The 12,847-nt window shown below is 32.5% G+C and overlaps 1 protein-coding gene across 1 annotated transcript; it reads right to left on the bottom strand.

Annotated features, from left to right (window-relative positions):
- Window positions 1-4,663: 4,663 nt before the first annotated feature.
- On the bottom strand, window positions 4,664-5,674 carry LOC108194597 (uncharacterized). Its single transcript, XM_017361555.1, has one exon. The coding sequence runs from the start codon at window positions 5,672-5,674 to the stop codon at window positions 4,664-4,666; it is 1,011 nt and encodes a 336-aa protein (XP_017217044.1).
- Between the last annotated feature and the right edge of the window lie 7,173 nt (window positions 5,675-12,847).

Here is a 12,847-nt window from a genome sequence, read left to right as displayed (position 1 = left end):
GCCTACATTAACAAACACCAAAAAGAACCTCTACTATTAGAGCACTTCATACACTACGTGGGATGGGTACTTTGACCTCCTAGAGCCCGAGTAATTTCGAGTATAACACATTATTAGTTTTAAAATATCAGGTGCATGCTTTGTTTTTTAATTTAAGACATCTAACTATTGTGAAAGAAGAAGTGAACACAAAAGTGTAAGGTACCAACTACAATAGCTCATGCTATTTTAGTAGGCAATTAGTTTTCTATATATTTTTGCAAACTTTCAGCTCTTTATAACAGCTTTGTTTTGATGAAGATTCATTATTCCAACTTGGAAAAGTGCATTGCAATAATCAAATCATACATTATAATTAGTTAAACCTGATAGCGCACCAATAATCAAAGAGAAGCAACAGAGAATTTATGTGTGATAATAGAAGTATGGTTACATCATATTTATCATTTAGGTAGCCAGATGGTGATAATTCATATAGAAACTCCATTCTTTTATCCACAAGGTTGTATTGAACAATCTTATAATGCATCTACAAAAATAGATGAATAATCATAAGCTAATATAATAATAGGCAAAGCATCAAAATGAGATAGCAGAAGTGAAAGATGCTAATTCAGTTAAAAATAGAAACAGTCTTAAACTATGTGTTTATGGTAAGTGTCACCTATACTTGCGTTGGCAATGACCAAATTTGTAATATTGAAATGGAATTCATAAAAGCAAGAAGAAGTTCCACAGTCTTTTTGTTTATTAGCTTCTAGCAGCCATTGCTATTGTACATGTTGAAGTGTAAATTATTTATAATTATTAATAAATTATTATAAATATTGAATATTAATTTCTTTTAAATAATATATTTTATTTTCACATTTGTTTAACTGAGTGATAATGCCCAATTCACTCCATGTTATCATGTATAATATATATATTATACACTTTTATTTAAGAATAGTATAATTTAGTGATAAATCACCATAATTTAAAGGGAATTTGGCAAATATGCCCCTTTTCTTAACTTTTTAATTGCAAAGCTACCGTGTCCGTGTGTCTATTTTTCTTGAAAAAGTACGATTCTTTTAAAAGTCTGCTTTAAATATTTGCAGGTATACATCGTTCCTGTCACAGCACAGGGTCTCATCTTCTTTATTTCTTCAATTGCAGCTTTCTTCTACTTCATCGAGGTTACACACCTTACTCCTTCACCATCAATTAAACGATAGCTCCATTTGTTGCCTCCCAAAGCTATGTCAGATCTGCGGTGATGATGTCGGGCTTTCAACTGCAGGTAATCCATTTATTGCTGGTAGTGAATGTGTTTTTTCAGTTTGCAAGCCCTGCTATGAGTATGAGAGGCGAGAAGGAAATCAGTTTGTCCTCAGTGCAAGATTATATATGTATAAGAAACCAGGGAAGAGCGTGTTTGGTATACGAGTAAATGAAATCAATGTTACGAGGATTGATATTTACAAAGAAGCAGGGTTGCTTTTAATTGATTTCATAGTTGCTTTTGTTATATTAGTATGGGCCCGATACTCATTTTCGTGACTTGCAACCACTTGCAACTTTTATGCAATTAAATGTAATTTTCAACATATTTTTTTAAATTGCATTTGTGGTTGCATATATGGTTGATAGCAGTTGCAGATATGGTTGCATATTCAACCTTCGTATTTTTGCAAATATTTTTTGGAACATAGTATTTTTACAATTTATTTGAAAAAATGACAATATATTTGTAAAAACTTCTTTAAACTTGGGTATTTATGGAAAAAGCCCTAATTTAAAATACAAGAATCTTAATTTAAAATTTATTTTATATTATTAAATTATTTCAAAATTTATGATAGTAAATAAATTTTGCAAAATCATAGAATTTTATATTAAATTATGGGCCATATTATATATATATATATATATATATATATATATATATATATATAATTTTTGAAATTTACAAAAATTAGCTATCTACATTAGTTTTAGAAAAATAAATTTATATATCATTATATAGAGTAAGTACAAATTGTTCGTCGAATTTAATTCGCTTTTTCATTTTGTTGGCCAGAATTTTAAAATTATATTAAGGTGGCCATAAATTGTTTTACTTCCATCAAAAAAGTGACTAAAGGTCATTCTTTAGAAAAGATATATATATTAAATTTTTTTCAAAAAAATGGCTCTAAACAATTTTTTAAAATTTTAAAAACAATGTTTGGCCATCAATATATAATTCTGAGATTGTAGTCATTAAAATAAAAAAACGGATAAAAGTTTAATTACCACTCTACGTTTTACTCTTCTGTAAATTATTTTATTGTGATATGTTCAGTTATCTATTTAAGTTGCAATTTTCTCATTTTTATCTTTTAAATATTACTGAATAGGATGCAAATATGAGTTTTAGTGCTTTAATTTGGTTTTATTCTACTATGTAAATGTTTTACAGACATGTCGATTTTTTATAACAGCACATTGGAGGATATAATGATATTGCATGTATTACTCTGCCATGTTTCTCTCTATGTCAATTATTTTATGACTTTTATGATAGTGTAAAATCAATAAAAAAAACATATGTAAAAAATAATTTTAAGTAAAGAGTATATATGTAAAGAATTAAAATTCTCCGTGCAAAACACGAACATATTGCTAGTATAATTTAATGAAAATGAACCAAAGCGAGTATAACTAAGTTGTCGTGAAGAAATAGTGAGTGAAAATTGTTAAAAGTAGTAAATTGTGACATTGAAAACGGATATAAATGCCATGCAAAATGTCTTTTATTGCAACTGTAACATCCCGACTTTTCGGAATATTAATACTAAATCCAAAACTAAAATACAGCACAATTTATTAATCCAAAATTCTATTACAACGATAACTATTACAAATGCGCAGCTAACGGAAGTCCAAACGTCAATCCAAATCCAACATCACCGAACTCCAAATCCAATGCACATCAACTCGCTCGTAAATCAAACCTGAAAATTGTAAGTAAAGAGCTATACAGCCCAGCAAGCAACCAATCGATCCAACTAGTCGGGCCAAGTAACATGTATACACATAAGATAAAATATACTTTTTTTATACGAAAACAATATACGAAACAAATACTTTCAAAACACTTTCATATTCTTATTCGATACGATAATCATATAGTGAACAATAACTCAGAACTTATAATTTATACCATGACCACTACAACCCGGTGATAACGGTCCTTAATTTTCTGAAAACTGTCACTATATCCCGGTGATTCGGTCCTTATTCTTATTTTTATTTTCACAAACCATGGCATAAATAAGAGTTCCGAAATCATCGTCAACACCGCACATGTACGAGAACGAAAACCAATTCAAAATATAATCACTTAGCCCAAATTTATACAATCAAATATAAATATATAACACATAATTTTTAAAACACTAGAAAGATCAATCAGAAACTTACCTCAACACCGAAATCAAATACTCAACACCATCCTAGATCATATAATCAATCCTCAGCAACCAACCAAAATTATCTCCTCTTAAAACTCCAAAAGCCTCCATGATTCCAATCTGCCCAGATCACTAATCTAATATTTTGACCCACTAAACGACATTTTCTGGAAACACTCAAAACACAAAAGCTGTAGAGGACAAAAAGACCTTTCTGAAAAGGTAAGGCTCATCGAAAACGAACTCATAACAAATCGGGAATTAAATAAAACGTCTGCTGATTCAGATTCAAAGCGAAAAACAATGTCTGAATAAGTTTTGGGATTTTTAGAACAGTTCGAAACGGAATATGAGAAAACATTGTGAACGAAAGTTGTAGACAATTAAAAGAGGTTTCCGAAACATCAAGAATCATCAAAATCCGATAAGAATTGAATTTTCTACGAATTTTACAAGACAACTGATTTGTGTATAAAAATCCCTACGAATTTTTGAAATAAAAAAGAAGAAAAAGTTGGGCGGCTCGCACAAGATTATAAAAAAAATAAGGAAACGCAATCGATATATAAAAAGTCTCCAAACCCTAATTCTATACCTACCCGTTATCTGAATACAAGTCTGATCCATATTATAGGCCCATTATCCTAATTCAATTTTAGATCCTAATCATAATCCGATTTTAAATCCTTTATTATTATTACTAAGCAATTAATATTATTCTAAAAATTACGGGATATTACATTCTACCCTCCTTAAAAAAAATTTGGTCCCGAAATTCTCCCAAATCTACTCTAAAAAAAATCCTATCTAAAAGTCAAGACACACAACTAAAAACTCATTAACCACAAACAAGTCAAACTTAAACCTCGGTCCACGGATTACACCCTAGGGAATGAGCTAGTCTCATACCTAACACACTCCGAAGGACAGCCTGCTCTGGATACCAACTGTCCTTATCAACATTTACTAGGATTCGATTAGGACTCCAAAACTATTTATAGACTATTTTCGAATTAAAGTATAAACAAATATAGTTTTAACACATTTATATAAATAAACTTCAAATAATCTAACAAAATATCGGAATATTATATTCTTCCCCCGTTAAAATAATTTCGTCCTCGAAATTAAAGTTATATACCTGATAAGTTAGCAGCATCATTTGCAGTGAGAGAAAACACACGTCCCGAACTCTTCTGCTCATCCTTCTTATTAGTATTGTTCTAATCTCCCGATTTCTTCAACGGTGCGTTGCAGTCCCGAATAGTATGACCATGTCCACAATTCAAACATGCTCTTGAAATCCAGTGACAAACACCACCGTGCATTTTCCCACAGTGTGAACAAGCAGAATTTCCTCCATTCTGACCAGTTTGACCGCCTGACTGATTCCCAGATTGATTGCCTGACCTATTTTGCTGATTCCCATTTTTCTGCTGAAAACTGCGGGTGTTGTACCTTTGATTGTTTTGTTTAAATCCGCCCGAAGATTCTCCGTTATTCTGGAATCTGGGAGGATCATCATCCCTCTTTCTTTTCTGGTCCTGAACCTCAAGACGTTTGGCACAATCCATCTGATGGAGCTCCTGATCTCTAGCACTGTCCACCAAACTATCCATGGTAGCGTAGCGATTAGAAATGATATGGTTGCGTACGGAATCCTTCAAAGCCCATTTAAACTTCATAATTTTATCAGCATCGTTTCCAGCAATAGACCGAGCATAATTAGTCAACCTCTGAAATCGAATCTGGAAATCTGTGACGGACTCATCCTCCTTCTGAGCAATATTCTGATACTCACGAGCATACTCCTCACGAACACTAGCTGGAAAATATCTCTGATCAAATTGCGCCTTAAACACATTCCAGGTGAGAGTGTCCTCATATCCAGCCGGATGGGAAGCCACCACTGATTTCCACCAAGTGCCAGCATCCCCTTCAAGACGGTAAACACCAAAGCGAGCTTTCTCCTCTTCAGAACAATTTAGTACACGAAATATCTTCTCCATGTGACCAATCCAAGCCTCAGCATCTATAGGGTGTTTGGCTTCCTTGAAAATGTCAGGCCTTTGCTTCATAAAACGGTTGAATATAGTTTGACCTTCTTGATTTGGCACATTATTAGCGCCTGGGTTTTGTCTTTGTTGATTTGCAACTTCCGTAACCATGTCCAAGAAAGTCTCCCTGTCCATCACTATTTGTTGTCCTCTCGAGGTATCTCTTCCAGGCGGCATCATGCAACATTTATTATGAAAACACATATAGAGCAAACATCGAGTAAATATCGCAGCGTTATATCAAAAATCTTACTTCTACCCATACGAATTAAACCCAAACTCACAGGTCAAATGCCCTAAGGCTAGTCTACAGAATTATAACCACGCTCTGATACCAACTATAACATCCCGACTTTTCGGAATATTAATACTAAATCCAAAACTAAAATACAGCACAATTTATTAATCCAAAATTCTATCACAACGATAACTATTACAAATGCGCAGCTAACGGAAGTCCAAACGTCAATCCAAATCTAACATCACCGAACTCCAAATCCAATGCACATCAACTCGCTCTTAAATCAAACCTGAAAATTGTAAGTAATGAGCTATACAGCCAGAAAGCAACCAATCGATCCAACTAGTCGGGCCAAGTAACATGTATACACATAAGATAAAATATACTTTTTTTATACGAAAACAATATACGAAACAAATACTTTCAAAACACTTTCATATTCTTATTCGATACGATAATCATATAGTGAACAATAACTCAGAACTCATAATTTATACCATGACCACTACAACCCGGTGATAACGGTCCTTAATTTTCTGAAAACTGTCACTATATCCAGGTGACTCGGTCCTTATTCTTATTTTTATTTTCACAAACCATGGCATAAATAAGAGTTACATAGGGATGATAACTCAACAGTAGAACAGGACAAGTAAATAACACTACGCCTGCACCGAAATCGGAAGATACGAAGACAAAGGTTGAAGAAGCCATCTACAGTCTTGAAGGAATAAGTTCACTGGAAGAAGTTCATTAATATGTTCATGCCTCAGTGAAGAATAAAGATTGAAGTATTCAAGATTGCGGAAGCAATGAAGATGTTGTCCAAGTACTCGAAAGATTTCAGTGCAACTCTTGAAGCAAGATATTTCTATATATCTTGGTTGGTTATTTATAATCAACAAACTGAAGCATAAACTAACCCGGAACCGACTGATCAATGTTTGCTGACAAAGAAGGTACAATGTGTGACTTCAGTGTTAGTCGCTTGTGAACCAGACCAGTGCACTAAGCGTCAGCACATACGGAGTTTGCAAAGTATTTATCAATCGAAGAATTGATCAAGTCATAACAAGTCATTTGTTCCAAAGCCAAGCCAAGCCATATGCCTAGCCTCTGCAAGCTATGCCAAAGCTTACTGCTCAAATACCATATGTCAAAGCTTCCACAGAAAGCCATATCAGGAAGTGACCTATCTTTTATATGTGTGCACTTATATATTTGTATATGTACAAATATATTTATATATATGTATATATGTATATTTAATTAAATATAATATATATAATATATATGTATATATGTTTTTTTAAAACATATGTATATGTATATTTATATGTATGTATATTTAAATAAATATATATGTATATAGTATATGTATTTATATTTTACATAAGCAATAATATAATTAAGTGTATATATATATATTATATTATGTGCATAAATATATTTATATTTAGAGAGAGCTATATATATCTTTATATATATTTTTATATTTATATTTACACATAGTTATATGTATATTATATATATTTAAATATATGAGAATATATTTAAATATATGTGTATATATATATTACTATATGTTTATATAAATATTATATATATGTATATATTTATATATATTTTTCTATATATATATTTATGTTTATATTTATATTTATAAATAACTATATATATCTCTATATATATTTATATATATATTTTCATTTGTATTTACATATAATTATATATTATATATATTTAAATATATGAGAATATATTTAAATATATGTACATATATTATTATATGTTCATATAAATAAAATATATATATGTGTATATATTTATATATACTTTTATTTATTAATATAATAACAACATAATATATTATATTATATATATTATGCATGCATATGATGATGTCAGGTGTCTAGGGCACTCTAGGGTTTGCATGGCTTTGTATATATATGTGTATCAACTGTGATGTAAATGGCTAAGGCAGATGAATCTTTTCGCTGGTGGAATGAACATAAGCGCAAGTTCAAGGGAGGAGAGATAACAGGGCTGTTGCTACACTCATTGGCGCAAACTGGTTAACATGTTAACCAGGAGAGAGAACAGTGGAATTCTTCCACTGTGTTGGCGCAAGTTTGAAGCACTTGAAATTATTTCTAAGTCCTGGGAAGCATACTCATACACTGTATAACAGTGTGGCGCAACATTTGACCCTCCTAGGTCATGGCGCAAGGTTTGACTTCATATATATATGCAATGGTGGCGCAAGTTTGGATACTTAGAATAAATTCTAAGTGTTCAACACACTGGAGTACCCTGTAAGCGCAACCTCAAACCCTAGCGCAACTTTGTGTTAACCAGGAGAGAGAAGAGTGACACAGTGAATATACAGGAGCTCATTAACGGTGGCGCAACTTCACTCCTCTTCACTCCTAAGGCGCAAGTTTGGCTTCATGAAGTTAACTAGGGTTAGTTAGTGACAAGTCTATAAATACCCATGGATTTTGTTATCATTTGTAACACACTCTTCACCACCTTTATGGTGGAATGGCTTTGTGCCTTGCACACTACTACACACAAATAAATCATAGCTTAGTTTTGTAATATATATATTCAGAAGCTAGGGTTTGTGAGTGTACGTAGTAGTAGCCATTGTAGCCAACCTTCGGGTTTGGATTTATAGCACCTTCGAGGTATTTATCAATATACAGATATACCTTGGAAAATATTGTGTGTTGGTTTAATATTTTCATATCCTCAGAAACCGACCCAATAAATATCCGGAACACGAAACCCATTACAGAACTGCAATTTGTTTATCCGCAAGATTCGAAAGAATTTTAAATTGTAGTGAGTATCGTATTCAACCCCCCCTTCTACGATACTTTGGACCTAACAATTGGCATCAGAGCGCAGGTTGATTGATATACAAATCAGGATCCTTATCGTATGGAAAATCAATAACCTAGCTTTTGATATTTGATTAGGGGAAATGTTCTTCCGGTTTGTGTTGCTGAATTTGTCCGTAGGCCTAAGCAAGGATTATCTGTCGGATACTGAACTTTGGACTGGGACTTATAAATTTATATTTTAAATTTTAATAAGCTTATTTTATAAATTTGATTTAATTTATTTTAAACTTATTAATTGAGTTTATTATGAATTAATTAAATTTATCTTATAAACTTAATTAAATTTACTTTATAAACTTTTATAAATTCATTTAATAAATTTGAATAAATTTATTTTAGACTTGTAAAGTTTACTCTTAGACTTTATTAAGTTTATCATAAATTTTATAAATTTATTATTTAAATTTTTATAGTTTGTGATTTAAATTTAAGTTACAATATAAAATATAAATTTCAGAGGATTTAACTGATTATGGATATAAGTTCAAGTTCAAGGGTTCAATTTAGTTTGTTCTGGAAGCTATGATTTAATTGGAGACGAGACACTTGAATATTTTCAAAAATTAAATTTATTTAATAAATTTTAATATATTTACTAAATAAATTTGAAATAAATTTATTCTAAACTTATTCAGTTTATTATGAATTTATTTGAATTTATTTTTTAAATATAATTAAATTTACTTTATAGATTTAACTAAGTTTATTTTATACTTTATTTTCTTTCATCTTTTAAAACTTATTTTTAAATTTATTTTCTTTATAATTTAAACTTAGTTTAAATAATCAAGTGTCCCGTAACCTTTTTGATTATTCTACTCCAAGACAAATCAGATTGATATTTAGTTGAGACATATCAGGATGACAGATTACAAGACAAACACCGGGCTTTCAAATACCAGATTCTCAGAACCGGTAATGAAAGTACATTGATGACCCAATCCAATTAATTTCTCAAAGGATTATTAGAAGCAGTTTTTTCTATGTTCAACAAAGCTGATTGTGATTCGAAGAAGATTCTATTGAAGACTGATTGGACACTACTGACAGTCAATTTTGAATAAGGTACTTCAGGCCTTGATCTGAGTAATTACTCTGACTTGATTATCAGATCACCAGATCAGGATGGAAATTTGCTACATCTGCAATGAAGCATCTTTCCAGGGCTCGGAATGTCAACTTTGAATGGCACCACTAGTAGGAAAAGAGAAGTTTTTGCCGAAGAATCTTCAAGGGATTTCAATCTAACTTAGTGATTCAGGGATATACAATTACTCAGTGAATTGTACCAATGCTAAATCTATCTGGAATCAGCTGAGATCAAATATAGAGAACTGTGGAGGTTTATGGATATTTATCGAGTTACTACCGCACCAAATCAGTTTCGTGCATTTATGTCAGAACCTTATGATTGAACAGAAGAGTTTGTAACTGCTGAATTTGAGGAAGCTCAAGTCGACGAAAGTTAACACTTTTGAAGAATGTGAGGACAGAACTTCAAGGATTAACATAACACTGCCTGAGAGGTTTAGTCATGTCAGATTCAGATGGAATCCGTTGGTTTCAAGTGGAGACTCTTCGGGGTTCAGTTCAAGGAGGTTGTTTTTCAAAACTGAGTTGGTCAGTACACACAATATTGATTGGTATTTTTAGCAAAGAAGGGTTGCTATATATATTTGATGCCTCGACAAACAAGGATGATAGGGCTTGTCTGAAATTCAAGTGGATGTTTTGAAAGAAACATCACAACAAGTTCTTATGTTATTTTAGGAAAGGTGTGAGCTGGATCAGTTGCTGATGAGAAGGATGATTATGGTTATCTGGCTATCCAAGCATTCTCTGAAGATGATTCACTTTGCACATCTCAGGCATGAATTCTTTCTAACTTTGCAATACTTATTTCTTTATATTCAAAGCATGTTATAAATCTCTGAGTAGAATTGTTTAATACACAAGCACAAGCATGATAGCATCACCATAGATAATGTTGAACTAGTATGCTAGATCACTTTTCTAGTTACTAGGATTGTTGATAATCTTATGCATGTGTCTTTAGCAGATTCTTAACATGTGTATGAATATTTAGGATTTGATTATTTGCAATAGTGAGATTAGAAGCTTTCCTTTGGAACACGGCTCTTAGTTTTAGGGGTTATGATCCTAGCATATATAACTTTGTTAAAACACTTAGTTTCAGATTCCCTAGTACAATTAGATTTGCTTATTTATCTGAATTGTTTGTTAAGAATTTTATTTTGTTCTATGATGGAATGTCTACCTTGTGTCAGTAGAACTATTAGAACTTCATGTTAGATCTAAAACTGACTTAGGTAATAGAGATAGTATAATGCCATATAACAACAGAGTGGAATCAGATCCTTATGCTCTTAGAAGATTATTGAATATCTGTAATTCTACTTGCTACCTGTTGCACTTGTGTTAATTGGTTTAAGTAGAGAGTACCGAATCTTCTGAATTGCATAACTGCCTGTCTTGCTCTTGTCTTGTCTTATCTTTGATTGGTTGCCATGTGTATTCAACATCATGTCTGCTTATTTTCATGTCATGAATGCACGTCTTTGTACTTGCATTGATTTTAGAAAAGCATGTTTGAGAATCACATTAGGGCAATGTCTAGATAAGAATTAGCATGTTAAGGTTGCTTCTGTTGTTACCATTGTTAAAGATAAATCTCTAATCCATTCGGACCCAGTTATGCTTGGGGACCATAGAACTCTTTCCATTTGTGATTGCAGGTTACATATGTTCCATATGATTTTTGGTGCACTCTGTTTGCTGAGTAGCTGAAATCATATGATTCACCAAAAGTACCCTGTTAGCAAATGTGATCGTGTGAGCAGTTCCGTCAATAATCTTTGAAAGATGACAACAAAGATTTACTTGCGGGACATGCCTGTTTTCCTGGAATGTCATCATGGAAACATATCTTTCTTGAAAGAGTCAAAGCACACAAATTCTGAGTATCAGACTGTTCTCTGACAAAGGACATTATGTCAGTTCATGGAATAGTGCTTTATCTCAAATCAGGAAAGATGTGAATCTGCTCGTAGCTAATATGGAACTTCAATTGAAGATGAAGTGAGCTATTTCGATAGTAAAGCTTCATCGGATGAGTGTTAGCTATGGAACATGAAGCTCTCACACTTGTATGTCAAAACAAGGAGCTCTTTTTATTCGTAAGAAGAGAATTAGTGAGAGGACTACCTCATTTGGGATTCTATATGGATGAAGCTTATGAGGTATGTCAATAGGGAAGTCGAAGGAGCATCACAAAGAAGCAAAGATATGATCAACATTTCCGAGCCGCTTCAGATGATACATATGGATTTCTACGGATCAGTTAATGTTATATCTACAACAAAGCCAGATATCTTTTTGTGATGATCGTTGACTACTCTAGAGTCTTTTGTGTTGTTCATATGTGTTCGAAGGACAAGATGTCACAAATGAAGGTTGATCAAGATGAACCCTGATCATTGATAAATCCAGAAAGACACCATTCTTTCAGTGGCCAATCAGAAGCAAACACTAACTCTTGGTATGTGTTTGGAGGAAAATGCCTCTTTGAAAGTCTTGCATTTGAAAATCAAAGAATATTTTCCTCAGCTACTCAATGGAGTCTATAGTCTACAGGGTGATTATGATTGATCAACAGAAGGTGATTGTAAGTCTGGATGGGACGTTGAACAACACTTTGCTCCAAGCTGTTAAAGGTGATATTATTGGTATAATGATGATTCAGATCCAAGCGGAATCTCTTTGCAAGGATAAGGATTATTAAAGAAATCCCAGCAACAGCTTAGGGGGAGCATTTGGTAGATCCACTAGTCAAACTCAACACCACACAAGATGAACAGGACATATAAAGAACGTATCTGCTTAGACAAAGGGTTTGGAGTCAATATCATTCCCGGGTTCTAGTTCTTAAATGTTCCTAACGGTGAAGTGAAGACTGGGAGAGCTATTGTGAAAGGATGTTATTTCTTTGAGTTTCAATCTGAAGTGAAACTTGAGGAAGATTCAGAAGCTCTTAAAGGGATCCAGATTGAGTGATTGCACAGCAAGATGATCTCAATCAATTTGAAAAGCAGATTGTGCGGATTCTGATACCCTGACCTAAAGACAATTCGGTACCTAGTACTTGTCGGGTATTCAGATTCCAACTGGATAATTTTGGCT

This window comes from Daucus carota, chromosome 7, assembly GCF_001625215.2.
Source record: "Daucus carota subsp. sativus chromosome 7, DH1 v3.0, whole genome shotgun sequence".
Classification (NCBI taxonomy): Eukaryota; Viridiplantae; Streptophyta; class Magnoliopsida; order Apiales; family Apiaceae; genus Daucus; species Daucus carota.
This window is presented reverse-complemented; position numbering and strand designations above follow the sequence as displayed.